Genomic DNA, 20,553 nt, shown 5'->3' with positions numbered 1-20,553 from the left:
CACGCCTGCAAACATATGGCTTTTAAGCATCTTTATCTTTTTTCAGTTTTTTAAGCCTTTGTGACAAAGGAACGTCCCACTAGTGGTTGAATAAATAAAGAAAATACCGCTTCATAGTTTAAATAAAGTAAGAGCAAAGCTAATAAATAATAGAGGGTGTTAAAAGCAGTCTGAACAGAACCTAGAGCTTGATGTGAGCTCGCTGGCCTCTAAAGGAAATGGAAGCAATTCCAATCACAAGAACTGCAAAGCAAAGATTCACCAAATAGTGTCTGATTTAAAAAAAGAAAAAGCTTTGAACTTTTGATATCAATTTTGGTTGAATCAAATTTCTATTTACTAGATAAAATTAAGTGTTAAAATAAAATGACTGCTCGGTATACATTTTAAGCTGTTTACTAACTTAATGTTACTCATTAGCGCAGCTAACAAAACCACAGTGTCTTATTGTGATTTTAGTTTCAAACACTCTAAGTATTTCCAAATCCAATGTGTTAGACAACAGATAACAGACTGAAAGCTCAAAAGGATAAAACGCAGCTGCTTTTCAGTATTTTTGTTTAGCCTTCCTGTTATCTGCTGAAAGTCTTGCTTTCTTGGACTCTCACTGAACTGCAGGTTTGGCATCGAAAAGGCATTCATCTTAAAATAGGGTTGTACGTTTCTCTCTTCCCTTGGACCTCACATACTGGAAATGACAAACTTTGAGTCTACATTTTCAGTAACAGCCTTGGGCAGGGCTGTTGTGTTGTGGTAGAGCTTGGACATAGTGCCGCCACTAACCAGAAGAAGATAGCAGATCGAGTTTCTAACAGATCCATCTGGAAATTGACCAGTTCCAGTCGATAGCTTTTTTTCTGAGTGCATCTGTATTGCAAAGTGTGCATTGACTCTGTTTATTTAGAAAAAAATAAACAATGCAATGGTTAGTAAGAGAGTATGTTTTGAGAGACTTTGCTATAATGCAAGACCAGTATTTTATTTCAGTAGCATTTTTTTTAATATATTCGTACATCCCGCTTTCCACTTAACAGCTTGTCTCCATTGTGCAAAGAGAGGAGGAAAAAAACAAGGTGGACAATTTAGCAGGTTTAAATCCTGGTTGAGCTTATTACTCCAGATATCCTCATCCTGATTGTAGAGGGAAAGCCTTGGATTATTGAGACAAGCAGTCTGGATGCATGTGTACCAGAGAGAAGGAGGAGCATCTGGTGCACTGATTTACATAAGTCAACTAATGAGAGTTTTAGACAAATGTTGCTGTGTGCTATAAACAAAGACTTTGGAGAAGCTTGCTGTCAGGAAATAACTTGTCACCCTTCACCCTCTGAGAGTGAAAAGAAGGTTAGGAGTACAGCACCCAGCAGGGAGGCCTTTTTCTGTCAGGAAGCTTTGGCACTGTGACCTTTTGCCCTCTATGCTATTCCTTTTGTGTTTTCAGTTGTTTCTCTACAGCCATTTGTCCTCATCCTCCCAGGACAATGACATTCCTTTCATCAACGCCCTACTGAGGTTTTTTTTTCTTTTTACAACCAGAAAGTGCTTTGGCTTTTTCTCAGTTGAGGAATTTTATTGCAATAGTTTGTTGGTGGTTTGGATATTATCACTGAATATGATAATCGTAGCAACATTACATGTCAGCTATATTTTTTATCCTCACCACCATGAGCAACTTTTCTGCTCTCCATTCAGCCTTCCTGTTATCCGCTGAAGTCTAAGAACAGGAAGGCTGTGTATTTCATAGGCTTGATTATGTGCAGCCTAAGAAAAACACTGACATGTCTCAGCATGTTTCATTTTAACTAGCTTCTTACCTATTACCACTTAATTTTAGCCACCTTGCTGTGACTGAAAGTAGATATTTTTGAGTCAACTTTTCATAACAGTATTCACTCTAAAGATTGTTGTCAGCATGATGTAATATGGCTTATTATTAAATTTCCCAAGTGCACCAATCCTGATAGCCTCAAATAATGTTTTTTTTTCTATCTTTACCTGTCGGTTGCCATGATTAAACTGAAAGAAAACACTCAGTATTAATCCTGTAAGACTGCAAATATGACCAAAACAGCAAAACCGTCCACCACTTATGCTTTCCTTTTCCATGTTTAGTGGAGGTGTTAGGTCCTGAGAGCTCCCAGGCGTGAAGAGAACTGAGTCACACATCCCTCTCGATCCCTCACAGATATATAAGCAGAGTCAATAAGCGACACAGCCAGCTTCCGCTCACAGACTAGCACCTCACTTCAAACACTAACCTGATGCATTTCTCATGGAAAGAACAGCCTGCAACTTCACAGTAACATCTTTTGGCCTAATGTGCCATTTTCAAAATGTGGATAAATCCTCTTTTACTTGATCTTAGGGATGTGCCGACATTGTGTTCTTGTTAAGATAGATCAGAGTGGTCTTTGATCAGGAGCTTAGAAAGACTTGCTTCACACCACTTCCTGTTCTAAATCCGCCTCTCAATTCTCCACATTAGCGTCTGACTCAGGGGTAAAGCCAATCACTTACTAATACAGAATCAGCTTGTGTAGTAGACATTGGCTGTGCACACTTACTGTTCCAGTAAAGTGCTCTCATAAGGTTGCACATGTGTTGTTCACTAATTCGTCTATTGGCTATTGTAACATTTAAATCATCAGCTCTGCCAATTCACTCTCATTAGAGTTTCCCAATTTCTGTTTAATAGGGAAATGAAGGAAACAGCTCTGCTCCCTGCTATTTTTCACTCTTTTTATCTTGGGATGGGGTGCAGCTTTTTTCCAGCTGTGAAACACAAATAACTTCTCACAAAGAACTTAATTGATGCCATTACATTTTTTTTTTTCAAATAGGCTTAATGGGAAGTGATTGGGGCAAGCTGCTCTTATTTTCAAGCCTTTTATGGTTTGCTTTGGTGTTGTGAGGATAAGCATGTTTTGTTTGATTTCTTTTTCAGCCTCACAGATCAGAGAGGATTTACAGCCCGTTTTATGACGCCTGAAGTGAGCATTATTTTTCTCTCTGGACCCTTTAGAGTCCAGTCAAAGAGAAGCAGAAATTGCCTGCTGCTGTTCACAGTGTGTTTGTAAAGGCGGCACACTTTATTAGTGTCGGCTGTAACTGTGCGCAATATTTTATAAAACTTTGTGCTGTGCGATCATTGTTTTCGCAGTTTGGTATATTCGAACGATGCCTCTCTGGAGTTCAACGAAAAAAATCTCTTGACCGCAACTTTCTTCTTCTTTCTTGGTTGCACTAGTGCACACAGACATTTTATGGATCACATGCAAACTATCAATTAGATGAAGTGAAGATCTGACTGAATTAAAAAAAAAAATACTTTTCCAATACTCACCTGGGGTACTACACCTATCGGTTTACACAGGATCTGCTTAGCTATCCTACCCCCACTGAGCACTTAAGGCTTATTTCTCCTCATTACTGCTGTGCAATTGTGTTTTTTCACTGATGACCCCTACTGCTTGGAAAGAGAACTGCAGTGAATGAGACACAAACTAAATGAGCATAAGGAAAACCTAATATTCTTGTTAAAAATGACAAAATGGCATGTGGATAAAAAACACAACATGTAATTTTATGTACATGTTCTGACATCTTACAAGGTGTTCTGTCTCTGTATGGGAAATATTTCAGTCCATTTAAATTATCCTCACCACTGTTAGCGTACATTGCTGTAACATTTGAGTAATAATGTCACTATGAAACTGTTAAATGTGTACTGAGTCCTGTGATAGTTTAGATTTGATCATTTGTAAGCAGTTACAAATATTCCTTTTCGAAACATGAAGCCACCAAACGAAGCCATCCAGTCCCAGTAAGACGGTAAACCTGCCAGTTGCACTAACACACACATGGGTGCACAAAAACTGTCATTGTTATCATTTTTAAGTTGCCTTTTAATTTATTCTGTAGTCTGCTTCTACTCCTGCCAGCTCCCACTGTGCTTCTGCATAATATTGCAGACTTGGGCTGAGTGTGCACAGAACGTAAGAGCTGCACAGATTTATTGTGCCAATAAATTGCCGGAGTGATCAGTTCTTGGAAGAGTCTGAGCTCCATGTGCTCAGTTGCCGTTCTAAACAAATTTGCTTTATCGCCTGAGATACACTCAGCTGTTTCTCTCCTCAGGACCACCTTCCATCTAAACAAATGCCCTTGCAAGCTTTAAGTGCACATGTGGAACAAATGCGCTCTAATTGACTCTCGTACAGTTTATTGCTTTCACAGGCATGCTCTTCTGTCTTGTGCTTGTTCATAAACCATGATTTAGTAAACAGAGACAGGCAGATTATTTCTCTCTTTAACACATTCTGCTCTGACTCCGCCCGGTGCGTACCGGCACTCGGCTGCGGCAAAACACACACTGGGATTTGCGAGAGAACAGCTGGCGGTAAAGTCACTTGCACACGACCTCACATCACAACCCCATAACTCACACGTGCGAGTGCAGTAGTTTTCAGTCCAGGCTGAGCTGAAGCAGCCCCCGTTGTCAGAGTGTAATTGAATGCATGCACTCTCAGGAGGTGCGAGAGTTCACTTTGTGCAGGCTGAAAGTGCAGCCAGGTTCGCCGCTGAAACGCTGTAAATCACCTAAAAAATGAGATCAGCATGCTGGCCTTCACGGGGCATTTTGCCTCGCAGGGCTCTGTCTGCTTGTGTGTATTTGAAATCTAAGTACACCTTGGCTGAGATCAGGCTTCAGTTGTTTTGTAGCCAACTCTGCTATCGTAAAAGCTCATTTCTAGAACTCTATTGGTTCCTCTGTTCCCTCCCTCCTCTCCATCTTCCATGATCAGTACCAAACCAGTTGCCTTCACAGTTGCTGTGCCCTGACTTCCCAGCAGCAGCTGGAGTCTGAAGCACTGGAAGGACATTGTGTGATGAATGGAATCATTGTTTAGGAGCGGTTTGGGTTTGGATTGCTGTGTAGTCTGACTGCCGGCTATGCGTTGTGTGCACCAATGCACATGTGGGGGCATTGCACTTTTTTTAATATAAAATAGTACACAGAGTTCCTACTGGAATGTAGAGCCCCATTTTATCCTTTAGTCTATCCTTTATACCTTTTCTTTTATGTTCTACTGCTCCCTCCATCACTAAGCGCAACCTTGCAACAGAGTAAGTATGAGGGAAAGTAACGGAAGAGGGTGGAGAGAGGCGAGGCACATAGTTGTGGCTGGCTAATTGAAAGCCAGCAGTTCGGTCAGTAAAGTCCCCATGTTTGGGAGTGGTCAGGAATTTTCAAGTCATTTCTTTTGTTTGTGCAGAAATGCAATAGTTTGACAGCTGACATTGATGCCAATCTAAGTTATTTCTGGCATTGATTTTCTGTATTTTGTGTATTTTATTTAAATATAAGGTGGTCCTATGCAAAAAAAAAAAAAAAATTAATAATTATTTCTAGTATATTTGTGTACTGTAAATCTCAATCTTTATTCTTCTCTCTCAATTTTCCATTTTTTTAAGATAGTAAAACCGAATATATGTGCTGACTTTTTAGCCATGCAGGAAAATATAAATTTAACACTCCTAAAAATGTCTGTAGTGCATTTTCTTTTCTCATATACAAATTATTGCGTAGAAACGTTTTATACCTCCTTCTGCTCTTTTTTTCATTTTCTTTGAGTTTACATGTTTTTACGAAACATTTGCGTGTTAAATCTCAGCTGGAGGGCTGATATCATGGTGCATGCGCAGGCATCTGACCTGCTTAGCAATATCAGTCAGAGGTCAAGGGTTGCTGATCTGAACAGGAAAGCCTATCCACGCAGAACAGGACAATGTAAACAAACCATTAAACACCATCTGCAGTGGCGTCAAATGCCCCGAAGAGTGTTGTTTGTGTGGTTGTTTGTGTAGTCGTAGTATCTCTGATTTCCTCCCCCAGTGACATGCAAGGATCAGCTCAGCCAAACAGGAACAGAGAGGTGACAGAGGCATGACCATCTGGTATCTACTGTTGCATTAAATTCCCCGCTAGAGGGTTATATGTTTAAAAGGGAAGGTTGATATCTGTTTTTTGACCCTAAAATCCCAAAGAGCATCACTCCGTGAGTTCGTGTATTCAAGATTCAGAAAATCTTTTTTGGCTTTTCTGGATTTCCATTTTTTCTCCACACATACCATTTTGATTTCCCCACCTTTCCTTCCTCTACAATTCCCTCTCTCTCTTTCTATCTTCCTAATCTCTCCCTCCACTCTGCTCCCCATCCTTTTATCTCCCACTTGTTTTCTTTGACAACATCACATCCTCTTAATGTCACTGCTGATACCCCACCCTCCGATCTTTCTGCTGTCTTCTCTGCTAACATCGCAGGCAGTCAGCCTCTATTTGGCTATGTCCGCTGGTCCAACACCTGCCACTCCGATCTCATACTGGGAGAGTGTGTGTGTGAGTGCCAGTGTTCACCTAGGCCTGTGAGCATGTGTAAAAGGTCACATTTGCTGCGTGCTTCAGTGTGTCAGTTTGTTTTAGCATCTTAACCCCACAAACAAGGGGATGTGTGGATTATAGGCAGATTTAAGCTGCTCCATATCTATTCTGAGATGCCCAGAAGGAGAAGGATGTTAATTTAGCTGCTAAAAATACAAACCGTCTTCCCAGCAGGTCACTTTAAGGGCCGCTGTGCACAACAGGACTCTGATGACAGCTTCTTTACAAGACGTGTACAAATACACATGTAGGGCATTCTTCAATAGTCCCTTGTCAGGCCTAGTTTTAGTGATGCATTTAGTTTAGTTTGAGGTACGAGAGCCCAGCAAAGACATTTGAACATTTCACTCTTTTTCACGCTCTTTGTCTGATCTAGTGGGGGTTTTTTTGTTTGTTTGTTTGTTTTACATAAATTACAGGAAGGGATATCCTGATTGTGATTATTGATCCCCAGTTATGGTCCAAGTCATTTATGTACAGGCATTTACTCATACTGAGTTAATGTCCAATACTGCATTAAGAAACATCAATGACATGTAGCTTGAAGACTAGAAAGTTATAATGTACAATTAAATAAAGCAATACATTGCATTAGTAATACAAGGCCTATATTAATACTGTGATTATGTCCTCCTTAACTCAATCACCAGTGGAACTCCAGATGCTGCAGAATCCATTTTTTTTTTTTTTTGTAAACAAATATTTGACTCAGTAAGTATAGTTACAGTTTTTGATAAATTTAATTCTTGTTCCTTTTCATGATGTTTTGTTGCTGAGCAGTTTGAATTGGGCTAAAGCTAGGCTATCAGCAGTGATAGCATTATTTAATTTCAAGCCGTCCAGATGTTTCACGTGCCTCAGGATGCTGGATGCTTGAAACACAAAAGTAAATTTGGGATACTGCTAATCTTCTGATTAAAATCGTTAACGATTATGTGACCTCTTTGGGGAACTCATAGAGACATGAAACTTTATTCTCAGACAGTTAGCTAGTACTTCAAAACAAAAAATTAAAAAGAGACAGGAACTTCCCAAGAAAGTAACATACCCAATCAGGACAAAACTGAAACCTGTAAATTTCACATCACATATTCACAAACTATTCAGAACAGAGCAGAAGGGGCAGAAGCAACACACATGGACCAAAGAAATGACAAGACTTGATGTTTCATAAAATCTTAAACTTTCTCACGTGTCGACCCATTTTTCAGGACAGCAGCTTATATAGCAAAATAAGAAACAGTGTGGTAGCAATCTTAAAATCTAGCTACGCTAAACAATGCTGCACTATTTGCTTTAGATTCAATTAACCAAAATAAACAAGCATACAAGGAACAGACAATTGTCTTTTTTTTTGTCAAAGACTCCTTTACCATTTTTAAAAAATACCTAATTAGGGACACTAACTCTGGCTAGTGTTCCTGGTTTTAGTTTTAATTCATAAATCATAGTTTTAATAAAGTCTCTCTGCACAATTAATCTATGTAATGTTTTTTTTTACCTTGTGCGTTGAGTCAAATGAACTTTCCAATAGTATAGTAATTTTTTTGAGAGGGTTTGTATAGAAATTTCTTTTATGTCTCTATTTGCATTACTTTTGTTTAACACCCTTACAGTGCTTTTTTACAAAAAACAAAAAAAAAAAACAAACAAACTGGTCATGTTAATTTTCTTCATTATACTCAGTATGCATATGAAGTGTTGAGGCAAACTTTTTAGTTTTCACAATAAAACCTTTGTCTGTTCCTTAAATATAATATTCTATTAGTGATGCTGTTATGAATATATTGCAGTATTTCAAAATGCTTAATTCATTTGCACTGATTTAGCTGGCAGACATCAAGACCTGATTTATGTGGGATTTACAGCTGCTAGTAAAGCTTTCACCACCACACGAACATTTTAGTCTTATCTCAAGGAGCACTCGACCCCCCACCCAGAAAACTACAACCCATTCCAGACTTCCATAAAACCTTAATTTTTGTACAGAGAGTCTTCCAAGCACCCAATTTGGGCCCAAATAATGAGCAGCCTCCATTATTCTCCTGCTGGGTCTGTGCTCAGGGCAGGATGGATGGAGATGAAAAATAAAGTGTGGAGACGAAGAGAGAAAAGCCAACTGAGGATGGTGAAGAGGAACAGATTTGAGTCGAGGCTGGAGGAAATGGGCAGTGAGCATTTAATATTTAAGTGAAATGAATTAAAAAATTCATATGAATTAGTCAGAGGGAGAAGGGGATGATAAATGGGAAATATGGGTGAGGAGGAGGATAGGAAGCGTGCCTGATTTTACACCAGAGAAGATTTATTAGCAAGTAGAGTGTGCACTTGCTAATGCGTCACTGGAGAGGACACACACATGCTCCATCGGTCAAGAGCCACTTCAGTATTCAGTAGTTCTCAGACTGAAATAAAATCAGTTTTTCGGTCTTAAAAAAACCCACATTGACATAAATCATTCAAGGTCATAAAAGAATTTCTTCTGCTCTGCGGTTGTTTGGTCTCTCCCCTTTCCTCCCCCTCTCTCGACTTTCTTCTTTGCTTCTCACTGACTTCATGCGTCTCCCTGTCTTAAGTTCAAGTTCACGGACACTGTGTGTCCAAATCGCTGACAGAGAGAACTGGGGCTTATGGGGTTGTTCAAATCCCGGGACAGCATCACCAGAGTCAAATCATTTTAGGGATTGAGGATGCTGCTGACTGGGTTGGTGAAAGTGTCAGCCGGTGTCCGCCTGCACACAGATTCACCTCAACAAGTTTAAAATGTCACTGAAAAGTTTACGTGTTTCTGTGAATCAGGTCCAAATGTAAAATTCACATATTACTCAGCATAGACAAATTAATATATTTCAAGTGTTAATTTCTGGTCAGTGTTATTTACTTTAATGGAAACCTAAAGTTCAGGTTCTGGAATTCAGAATAGTACTGAAAAGCAATACACTTATTTTAATCAAATAAATGTTACAGCATGACCAACACAGTTATAAGAAAGACTGCTGATTTGATAGTTTTCCAGAAGTTCATTAACATTCTCCTCAAAGAAAGTAAACTACAAGAGGTCATTGATAAAGAAGCTGTCTATTCAGGGACTGAAGTCCAAGTATATTAGGAGAAACTTGAGTGTAAGGAAAAGTCGCCTCATTTCTCAATAAGTTCTCTTTTTCTCACAATGTTTTTCCCCTTTCCACCTCCCCGGTTGTCTCTGCAGGACAGCGACATTCAGAAGAAGATTGACCATGAGATCCGGATGCGAGATGGAGCTTGCAAGTTGCTGGCTGCCTGCTCACAGCGAGACCAGGCCTTGGAGGCAGCAAAGAGCCTGCAGACGTGCAGCACTCGCATCATGGCCTACATGTCGGAGCTGCAGAGGATGAAGGAAGCTCAGGTCATGCAGAATGTCCCACGCAGGTCTTCGGATGCCGGCCCGATGGACGATAGGCTTCCCTGCAAAGGAAAAGTGGCAATCTCAGGCATGTAAAAAAAAGAAAGTCAAATTAAGTAAAAATAAAGTTCAGATCCACTGATAAATTAGGAATTCAGGGAGCAAAACTATGTGAGAAAGTCATTACAAATTTTATCCTGTTCTACACCTTCACGGTAGTGAAAAAAGTGAATGTTGATAAAATGGTGAACTAGCAGCATCTGTGTTTTTTGTGGCTTGTGTACATCTGCTCTGCAGCTGTAGATCAAACTGCAAATCTACTGTCTGTGATAGCTCTGACAGTGACTGAAAGCTGCATAGACACGGGGATGGAAACACACACACACACACACACAAGCCCACGCCCACACGCACACACACTTACCAGCTGGACAGGGGAGGTGATTAACATTTTTGTGGTCTGATCCGCTGTCTGTTGCTATTCCAGATCTTCGGATCCCTCTTATGTGGAAAGACACGGAGTACTTCAAGAACAAAGGAGGTGAGGAGTCACCTTCTGTGTGTGTGCGGGGGCGTGCGTGTGTGCAGAAATTTTTTTAGTTGGACTGTGAAAGATTTACGTCTGTAGGATTTATTAGAGATGCATGTTTGGAGGAAGTTATCTGTTGCTGGATTTTGTATGCTGTTTCTCGTGACTCGAGAACAACTTAAGATTTAACCCAGAATCTTCACCGAAGAGTGCAGACAGACCATGAAGACTGGATTTCATTTATTTATTTTTTTTTGTCTGTGTTAGTTCCTGGAGCTGATCTTTTACAATCTTTCGCAGCTTTCGCAAAGATCTCAGTGAGCCAACAGTTCAGACGTGCTGGCTTTGACTTTTGGCTCTGAGAAATATGGACATTCACCGACTGAACAGGGTCTGTATTAGCACGGCAGACAAATACTGTGATGGAAGGCTGGGAGAAGCTGCTGTGGATCAGTTGCGTTTCTGTTCCATTTAAAATTCACTGACACACAGCAAATCTAATGACTGTAATGGTTAAATAGCCTATTTTCCATCTCACCAACTGGATAAAGCTAATTTGGGTTAACTCCTGTGCAGTCATTATAATATTTTTAGTGCTCAGTTATTCCCCTGACAGCTTATATGGAATTAATGTGAATGACCTTTGCATACAAATGAAATGAGTTAAGAAAAGAGTGTTCTCAGCATATTACATTTTTATTCATACGCACCTGGAGCTTAACTGGTGAAAACCTGAAAATGTGGCATCCTATTGCATTGATCCCCGTTAACGCTGATCCCTCAAACTAAAACGACGTGAAACCATTTGTCCGGAGAAAACCTACTTGAGGCTGCAAAAGACTTGAGTCTGTCCAGCAGGGCAGCAACCGAATACAACCAAATCTACAAAGGAATAGTGTAGATTAAACCCTGTTGATTTCAAAGTTCAGACCGTAATCCAGTCACCAATAATGTTGCAAGACTCAAAAACTTCACAGATGCCAACAACCATTCTGATCGAGGTTCAGTTTTGTGTTTTGTTTTTTGTTTTTTTTTGTTTTTATTTTGCAAAGAAGGATGGGGAAAAGACAGTAGCTTCTGGATATTACGAAGATTTTATGAAGCAGTACCTTTGGATTTTTATTAGCACAACATTCTGAAAGTAATGGTCGTTTCCTTTCTACTTCGCAACCATGCACTACTTTGTGTTGGTGTGGCGCTAAGAAAAAAAAAATGCTGAAGAAAATACAATGAAAAAGTAAGAAAACGTGAAAAGGTTGAAGGCGTCTCAATATGGCACTGCAGATGCTTAGAGTGGCTGTTTGCTACAGTGACATTAAAGGTGTGCTACTTTACGTTTAATAATGTGCCTGGTAGTGGTTCAATTTACCTATTAGCAGGCATGATTGCTGAACTGAGACCAACAACAGAGGAGTTTGTCAGACCTCTAGCAGCATCGAGTTCTCTGTCACGCTTCACCTGTTCAGGTTAAGTGCCCTGTCTACAGTAAACTTCCGACATCAACGCTCTCCTCTCTCCTCCAATTCTTCCCTCACAAACTTGAAGTGAGAGGTTGAAGCTAAAGTGAATTGAGTGAAAAGAGGCAAATGAGTTAAAGGTTTGTGAATGTGTGAATATGTTTTCTCACGTTTCTCCCTTTCCTCTGTCCCGTTGTAGAGCTTCATCGCTGTGCTGTGTTCTGCCTGCTGCAGCTGGGAGGAGAGATCTTCGACACGGACATGGTGATAGTGGACCGGACGCTCACCGATATCTGCTTTGATAACACCATCGTCTTGTAAGCTGCCTGTCTGCTCTGGGTTTACGACATTCTATTAGTATATCAGTCCGTGGTTCGAGTGTTCAGCCTGTACAAATTTTTGTAAAATTTTGAATTAAAAAAAACGCATATATATATGTGGCCTATATATAGGACAAATATATTGCCCTTTATATAGCAGTCTTGTGTTTCTCTATTACGTAAAAGCTACTTTAGATTGGGTAATGCTGTATGTGGTGGCTAAATTGTCACAAAATGTGAATAAGCTTCATGGATATGAAGCATTTAGAAATGCACTGCACGTTGCACTTACATTGCTAGCAACTGTGTTCCTTTTCACACAGTACATGTGACAGTCTGTATGGTTGTATCCTTGTGCAGTAGTGAAGCCAGCCCTGGCTTTGAGCTCCGAGTTGAGCTCTACAGCTGCTGTTCAGAGGATGACTACTCTGCCGGGAGCACGCCCAGAAAACTGGCCAGCAAGTTGAGCTCCTCGCTGGGCCGATCAGCGGGAAAGAAGCTCAGAGCGGCGATGGAGCCTGGAGCTTGTAGTCCTGTTAGTAACGGAGGGGCGGCTCCTCTCCTGCTGCCGGTTCCCTCCGTGCCGTGAGTTCGGGTTACGCTTCTGCATGTTTTTCTTTCGTTGTTTTGTACGACTTAATATAAAAATGCTGATTGTCCATCTTTTGTTGGTTGTTCGACAGGGGCCCGAAGTACCACCTCTTGGCTCACACCACCCTGTCGCTGTCACACGTCCAGGACAGCTTTCGCACGCATGACCTCACTATTTCAGGCAATGGTGAGTGGCGGCCTCCATCACTCTGCGCCCTCGCCGGCTCTCTGCTCCCACCGCCAGATCGGCCATCTGTCTGCTCTTTGTCCTGCTGCCACTCGTCTGCGTCTCCCGTCTCCTGCTCACCCTCTCGTCGTTTTCTGTAACCCGCCGCGTGTCTCCTCCACCTGCTTCCCCGCGTTGATTTCTGACATGTGGCGATCAACAAGGTCGCCGTAAATAAAGGTTCTGCAAGTGGGAAAGGGGCGGGGGGGTTACTGCTGTGTAAAACTGCAATGATGGAGCCTAACAAGGGCCCAGATCCAGAGGCAGACGTTGGCTCTTGTATTTTATTCATTGGTCCCCTCAGCGCGTTGTAAAGTTTCATAGCTGCGTTTCATGTGCAGCCTCAGCAGCTGCCTGTCTTTTAATCCCAAGTGCTTCTCTCTGTCCGCCAGTGCATGGGTGGGGCCTTAGGAGAGCGTCTCTTTATGCACATGCAAATAATTTGAGTGGTTTGCAGGTGAAGCTTGAAAGCAGTGTCAAAAAATATTGTGATTAATGTTGATTCTTTATGCTCTTGTCCTTCAGAGGAGTGCTCCTACTGGCTGCCACTGTACGGCAGCATGTGTTGCCGCCTCGGAGCTCAGCCGCACTGTATGACCCAGCAGATGATGGGTGGATGGTTGAAAGTTAAGGCAAGTTGAGCCGCTCTGTGTTTGCACACTAACTTGAGCTCGTCTTTAAAGGGTTTTTGTTTGCTGTCCGTCGTTTTTCTCCCATTGTCTCTTTTTGTGTTTGCAGCAGTGTGGAGGCGATCCTAAGACGTGGACAAAAGTCTATGCCGTTCTAAAAGCAACAAGCCTTTTCTGCTACCAGCGACAGGAGGATGTGGACGCCAATGTCGAGCCTGCTTTGACCATCGGGATCAACAAGGTGAGCTAATGAGCAGTTTAGGAGCTTGTGATGAACATGTAAAAAGAGAGAAAATAACAGGTTCAATATTCAGCCTCACAGAACCCACAGCTGGATTTTCTTTTTTTATTATTATTATTATTATTATTATTATTATTATTATTCCACAACACCTAAGGCGTAAGCAGAATTGACGGTAAAGTTTTTGGACTCCTGTCAAGTACATCCCAACCCAACCGGGAGAGCCTGGTACTGAAATATAAATAAGAAGGTAGCTGTTTACTTGGTAACTGGTGTTCCCTCGAGCAAGAAGCCCTTATCTGCCCCAGCTGAGCTGTCAAGCGGTCAGCGCTGGCTGTTTCTCAGTGTCTGAGCTGTTAAAGCTCTGACACTGAGCTTAGAAGGATTTAGAGAGTTGTAAAATATCAACTATATTTGCCTCTTCATTTACTAAAAGTCCTGATTAGTTGGTCCTGCAGCTCACAAGTAATTCCAGTGACGGGAGGCTTGCGAGACTTAAACATTTGGTTATTCTGAAATATTACTGATTGCAATAAACACAAGAGAACCACTTTGTGAAAACTAAAAGAGCACAAACAATCCACTTTTATTAAGGTAACTTTGTTTTAAAAACTTCCCTCGGCAAACTACAATGTCTGTTAAGCAGCCGATTGCAAAACTGAAAAAAAAAAACACAATTAATATCCATTTGTTATTCTTGTGGTAACCTTCAAAAACCTTGCAATATTCCCCAATATAAGTTATCATTGTGCAAAAATACAAGACATATTCCTACTTAATCTACATAATTATTTAGCAAAACCTCACTTAGAAATGCTGAATGCCTTTAAGGGTGGCTGAAAACAGAGCTTTACTAATTAAGCAGGCTTAACATCCCTAATTACATTTGTTTATTGCATTTCTCTCTTTGGAATCCCTTGAAGAAAAAAAATGTCCGTCTCCATCAAATATGCAAATCATATAATTTATGATTCAGTACTCTTCCAGGATCAAAGTGTCAGTGACTCAGTCATCTCAGGCTTTTTCCATTTTTCTGTCTGAATCTGAGCACACAACTACCAAAAAGCAAGGTCAGCTCACATCTGAGCAAACCTCTGGCTCTCCTGCAGCAAAGGAATCAAGCGTTTGCGAAAAGATAAACGGCACAACACTGCCATCTAGTGGTCGCGAGCACACCGGGGGGGACCAAAGAGACAAAGGATGTGGGAACTGGGAGTTTGCTCTTTTTGTTGGATAATTGGGACTAATTGCTATCTTTATTAATGAGGGCTTAATTTCAATGGGGGACTTCCATTTACAACCGCTGTAACGAACAGCTGCTGCGACAAGTAATTTGGATTAATCAGAACAGAAGCGCGGCTGTCCTACTCCCATCTGCGTGCATTTTGCGGCAGACCTTTTCAAGTGCCGTTTTTGTTTCAGGAGACCAGGATACGCGCGTCAGAGAAGGACCCCCACAGTAAGGGTCAGAACATTTGCATCAGCAACCGATACGGAGGGGAAGAGGTCACACACACTCTGAACACGGAGAGCCGGGAGGACACGCACAGCTGGATGGAGGCCTTCTGGCAGCATTTCTATGACATGAGTAAGAAAATGTTTTACCTTTACAGAAGCCACCTGAAGAGAGTCAAAGAAGCACTATGAGGAACGTTTTAAAGTTTTTGTTTCTCCCTGAACAGGTCAATGGAAGCAGTGCTGTGATGATTTAATGAAAATTGAACTTCCCTCTCCAAGAAAACCAGCTCCTGTCACACCAAAACAGGGCTCACTTTACCATGAAATGGGTAAGTCCTTACCGGTGCTGGAGATATAGCCTAATAGGCACATTTAGTTTGTTTTAATTTATATCAGAAAGAGAATAAAGGGAACGCTCGCTGTGCCTGCACTGCATGTGACTGTGTGTGTTCTTAGATTACTGGGTGGATGTGCATGAAAGCCACTGCCATGATTCGATTTTCCCTCTGCAGTAGCTCTAACGTACACTCTGCTTTACGTCTCTGTTCTGTAGATTGAGGAGGTCTTATCTCTGATGCGCTGACTCACTCTGTCTTCTTTTTGTTCCTCTTTCACTTTTTTCCCCTGCGTTCTGTGATCCTCTGGTTTATACTCTTCTGTTCTTCCTTATTTATATATATTTTTTATATTCTACTCATTTTTCATCCACTTCTATTGTAAATTTCAATTTCAAACATCATCCTTGATTCAAAATTTTTTTCCAATATTCTTTTCTTGCCTGACCTTTAACATAAATGACCCTACTTTAAATATTTTTTACCATAACCATCCACACACTTTGAACCTGTATTCTCTCCCCTACTCACCTCCTGTCCTCTCCACTCTTTCTGTCTGACCAATTCTGCTCATGGTTTTCTTAACCCCCTCCTGGCAGCCCCTCTTTCAGCGCCCTCCTGTGAGGGTCTTCTGCTGCAGGATAACGCTGTGTCTGCTGAGATTCGTGCTCTGCTCTCGTCCTATTACAATGACAGGTGAAGTAGCAGCTGCAGGGTTTTTGCATAAACTGTGTTGCGGTCTTCAAAAGGATGCGATGAGGCTCCGTTCAGATCTGGCATTAACGTTCGCTCTGACCGATCAGATGTGGGTTGCCTGCCTCACATGCACACAAACAGGACATTAAGAGGAAGCTGGAGCTTTTGGAACATCAGAAATTAACCTTCAGTCACCTTAATAATCTTATTCCTGCATTTTACCTGAGTCGCATTTCTTGGAGTTATTTGCTATTTAAGATTTCTGTATTTATTATATAGTTTCTTAGTAGATAGGATATGGATAAGAAAAGGGAATATAAAATGTGTGATTTTAGAAAGCTCAGCGTTAATTTACAGACACTAAAGATTTTAAATCCTACAAGAATTCCTACAAGGAGTTTATTTTTGTCAACTTTTAAATAAAAATAATCGTAATTTCAGAGTATTTTCAGACAAAGTAATGATGATGCAAAACATTAACAGAACAAAATTTTTAAAAGCTGTGTTTCTACACACCCTGACAGAAAGATTTGAATGCAGTGTAAGAAACTAATTTTTTTAAAAAATCTTCGTGGCTTTGCGTAGTTTGAGATAAAATCTAAAAAAGCTTTTGTTTTGTAAAAGCAACAAAAACCTGGACTGGTTTCTTACACAGTTTCTTTTTACTTCTTCATCCAAAGACAGTTTAAAAAGACAGTTTCTCAGACTAAAATTCACGCAACATAAATTGACAATGCAATTATCAAGTGGATAATTGCGTTAACAATATATTGATCTGCAGTACTTTGTGAAATATTTGTCAAATAATAATATAAAATGTCAAAAGTATTTCACTGGGATTTTTGGTGAATTGCAAATAAATTGCAAGGTGGAAGAAAAAATACACATTGTCTTCACATTTATTTTTAAAAATGGAAATGTATCATTTCACCAATTACTAAATGGAGTCGATCAGAATGTAATTCAAATATTCATGCAGCTGTTCTGTCAAGGCTTTCAAAGTTTATTTTTTTTTTAAAAAGCATAAGATATTTGAAGTGTATAATTGAATATTGAACTGTAAATGCCTGGGATACAGTACAGTATCCTGACATATCTTTTCTATGAATTTGTGTTTTTCAAGGTTTGTGTTCAATTAGCATCCAGGTAATTGAAGTGCAGGGTGAGAGTCATTGAGTGGTTGAAACTAACAGACTCTGCACATCACCCTAAACGCACCTTCCTGACTTCATCTCAGTGTAACATGGTGGTGACAGCATCATGTTGTAGCATCATTAACAGTGTGTAGAGTTGCTGATATGATTGATGCTGCTAAATACAACCATAAATATACAGACAGCTGGAATAGAATTAATTAGATTACAGCATATTCACATGCTGGAATGGTCCAGTCAAAGTTCAGACCTAAATTTATCTGCATCCTATTTGACTGAGCTTAAACTACTTTGGAAAGAATAATGAACATACCTCATTAATCTCAGCATTTTGACTTTAATCTCAGAATACAATCCTCCACAACACACTTATGTGCTACTTTGTTTTTGCCATCCAAATAAAATTCCAATAAATACGTTGACGTTTGTGGTTGCTATGTTGCAAAAGCTGAAAATTCTTCTTCCCAGCGTCTTGATTAATTTTGCTGCTTTTGTTCTGCAGTTATTGAGTCATCCGATGACCTCAGAAGCACCGTGTCCGACATCCTGGCCCGGAGAATGCAAGAGCTGGAGCTCCGCAGCCAGCTGGGCACGTCTCCCACCTGGATGTCTGTGTTTGAGGAGAACAGTCCGAAAAGCACTGGCTTCCCTGTCCGTCCGTGTACCTCCCGCCTGTCTGGCCACAGCCCTCACTCTCCGCATCGCCTTCCCTCTCGGAGCCCCGCGAGCCCGCACCGCTGCCCGCAGCCGGGTCTGCTCTCCTCTGACGCGAGCCTGACGTCGGACAGCGACAGCCATTGCAGCACCAGCCCATGCTCTCACCGCCACGGCTGGCCTGAGCCGTCGTCAAACTTCTCGCTTTTGTCCTCCTCGCCCTCCCGCCTGAGGCCGCGCACTCTCTCTCTGGACGCTAAGCTCAGCACCCTCCGGGGGCGAGGGTACGGAGGGGCCTTCCAGTGCTCCTGCCAGCCTCCTTCCTCGTCTCTGCTCGCGCCTCACCCCGTCTCCTCCCGCTCGCCCCTGTCGCAGCGCAGCACGCAGACCACGCTGTCCTGCTCCAGCTCCACCTCCAGCAGCAGCTCCAGCAACAGCGAGGGCAGCCACAGCCCCGAGTCGTCAGAGGGGGGTCCGTTCTCCAGGCCCTTGCCAGCTCGACGCAGCCTGAGAAACCTGCGGGCCAGGCTCGATCCCCGTAACTGGCTGCAGAGTCAGGTGTGAACTTGTTCCCCAATGGACAATTATTATTTTATTTTTTTTGTGGCGGGGGGGTTTGCTTGTTTTTGTTTAAGCATACACATTAACAAGCTTATTATGTGAACTAAACTCAAGGATGTGTGCAGCTGCCTTTTACAGGAAATGGTGGCTTAGAGAAGACCTGGGTGGGTCCAACTGGAAAATTATTTTTTTGTTTTGTTTTTGTTTGTTTTGTTTTTTTAACCCAGAAGATGGTGACAGTCTCTGCAGGAGCTCCTGGGTTCACACAGTTTATAGGATGGGAGACAGTGTTTTTGCTTTCAGAAATTACATTAATGATGCTGCTTTGGAGCGAGTAAACAAAAAGCTAAAGAATTGCTTAGACACGCTGCACACTGTTCAAACTCTTAATGTGATCTTGAAACTGGAAGATATGTTATTTTCCCCCTTTTTCCATCCTTACGGAAACATCATTTTAAGGTAAAATCTCTCTTGTTGTCCCCGTCATACTTTATCTGAATGTAATTTATTATGTTATAAAATGTGAAGTGTTTCTGCTGCGGGGGGGGGTCTGTGACTTGGAGCAAAGGAGCACTTCACGGGAAAGATTTATATATTTATGATTTTATTAACAGATACACATGGTGAAACACGGGTGGTGGCAGCATCATGGTGTGGGGAGATTTTTCTTTAGCAGGGACAACAGGCTTCAAAAAGACCTGAGTGGAGATTCACCTTACCTTTCAGCAGGACAATGACCTTAGAAATACAGTGGGAGCTACTGTTTGTTCTTCAGGGACTACAAGGTGTAAGATTTTGAACAACACACCCCGTTTGTGCAGTTTTGCTCCCCAGCGATTCTCCTCATTAAGTAGATGAGAGGTTAACATTTGTTGCCTGTTCCTGCCTCAGTATACTTACTTATTTACACACCAGAAGAGTCTTTTAAAACAACTATGCAGCATTTTGTTCTATTGGTTAGATGTTGAAGTACCTGTGATCATACTAACGGTGGATTTGGGGGACGTTAAATGCAGGTGTTTATATTTACTGTATTGGTTCTGACTGATATTTTCAGAATGGAAAAAATTAACTCTTTGCTTTGCGTTTTACCTTAATCTGCACGTCACCGGAGGGCCGTCAGTAGAACCAAGTGGTTGTAGTCAAAGTAAAGTATTAATAGAAAACCCCAATCCAAACTCAATGTCATGCTGCACTGGCACCCTTGCAGTATATTGAGTGGTTTGTGTGTGGCGTTTCCTCCCTGTGAGTCTTAAGAGTAAAATCTAAAATAAGCCACGACTCCATTAATATCAAACATGTCCATGAAAATCTTTACATGTCGGATTCCTCCTGCATACTGGCCATAGGACTGTAAGTGAAGACGTCGCGTCACATTTCCACCCCTATATTTTTCTTAACTGCAATTGTTCTCACCATTTCTTTTTTGTTGTTTTTACGTGTTTTGAATTAACCAAATTTCAAATGGCAGTTCATGACTATCGGTAAATCCCCGTTTTGTTTTGTTTTTGTTTGTTTCTTTTCATGCCTGTCAATCATTGTGGGCTCATATTTACTGAGATATGTCGAACAAGCATTTGTTACTGTAAATTATTTTGTAAGTTAACAGATAAACCTCGCTCTGTCATTTTGTCACATAGCTGATTTTATAAGTGCAACTGTACTGATGTGTGATGGTCAGACGCTTAACAGATAAAAGTGTGAATCTTTATTTGTTAACGATTAACACTGTTAAGAGTCTCCCTCTTTTGCAGGTTTTGTGTGTCCCACATCTGTAAAAGGTTGAGTATAAAATGAGAAATGTCACATTTAAATAATATAACGTTAATTAAAATAAATGTTTATAGTTTTAAAACTATCACAACTTTACGCATCTGT

General features: G+C 41.1%; 1 protein-coding gene across 7 annotated transcripts in view; it reads left to right on the top strand.

Moving 5' to 3' along the window:
- The window catches only part of rtkna (rhotekin a), a 62,999-nt gene extending 42,466 nt beyond the window's left edge, over nt 1–20,533 (top strand). For 4 of the 7 annotated variants that reach the window (XM_044112875.1, XM_044112876.1, XM_044112878.1 and 1 more), the window contains exons 2-11: nt 9,651–9,912; nt 10,312–10,365; nt 12,010–12,127; nt 12,491–12,715; nt 12,814–12,908; nt 13,473–13,579; nt 13,686–13,817; nt 15,240–15,405; nt 15,500–15,604; nt 17,963–20,533. In XM_044112875.1, the coding sequence (XP_043968810.1) occupies nt 9,651–9,912; nt 10,312–10,365; nt 12,010–12,127; nt 12,491–12,715; nt 12,814–12,908; nt 13,473–13,579; nt 13,686–13,817; nt 15,240–15,405; nt 15,500–15,604; nt 17,963–18,678 (1,980 nt within the window). In that variant the 3' untranslated portion in view covers nt 18,679–20,533. Of the gene's footprint in view, nt 1–9,650; nt 9,913–10,311; nt 10,366–12,009; nt 12,128–12,490; nt 12,716–12,813; nt 12,909–13,472; nt 13,580–13,685; nt 13,818–15,239; nt 15,406–15,499; nt 15,605–16,209; nt 16,307–17,962 lie in introns of all 7 variants that reach the window. The other 3 variants (XM_044112880.1, XM_044112881.1, XM_044112879.1) reach the window with 2 other exon arrangements.
- Nucleotides 20,534–20,553: the final 20 nt, after the last annotated feature.

The sequence above is a fragment of the Gambusia affinis genome, linkage group LG03, assembly GCF_019740435.1.
Source record: "Gambusia affinis linkage group LG03, SWU_Gaff_1.0, whole genome shotgun sequence".
Classification (NCBI taxonomy): Eukaryota; Metazoa; Chordata; class Actinopteri; order Cyprinodontiformes; family Poeciliidae; genus Gambusia; species Gambusia affinis.
This window is presented reverse-complemented; position numbering and strand designations above follow the sequence as displayed.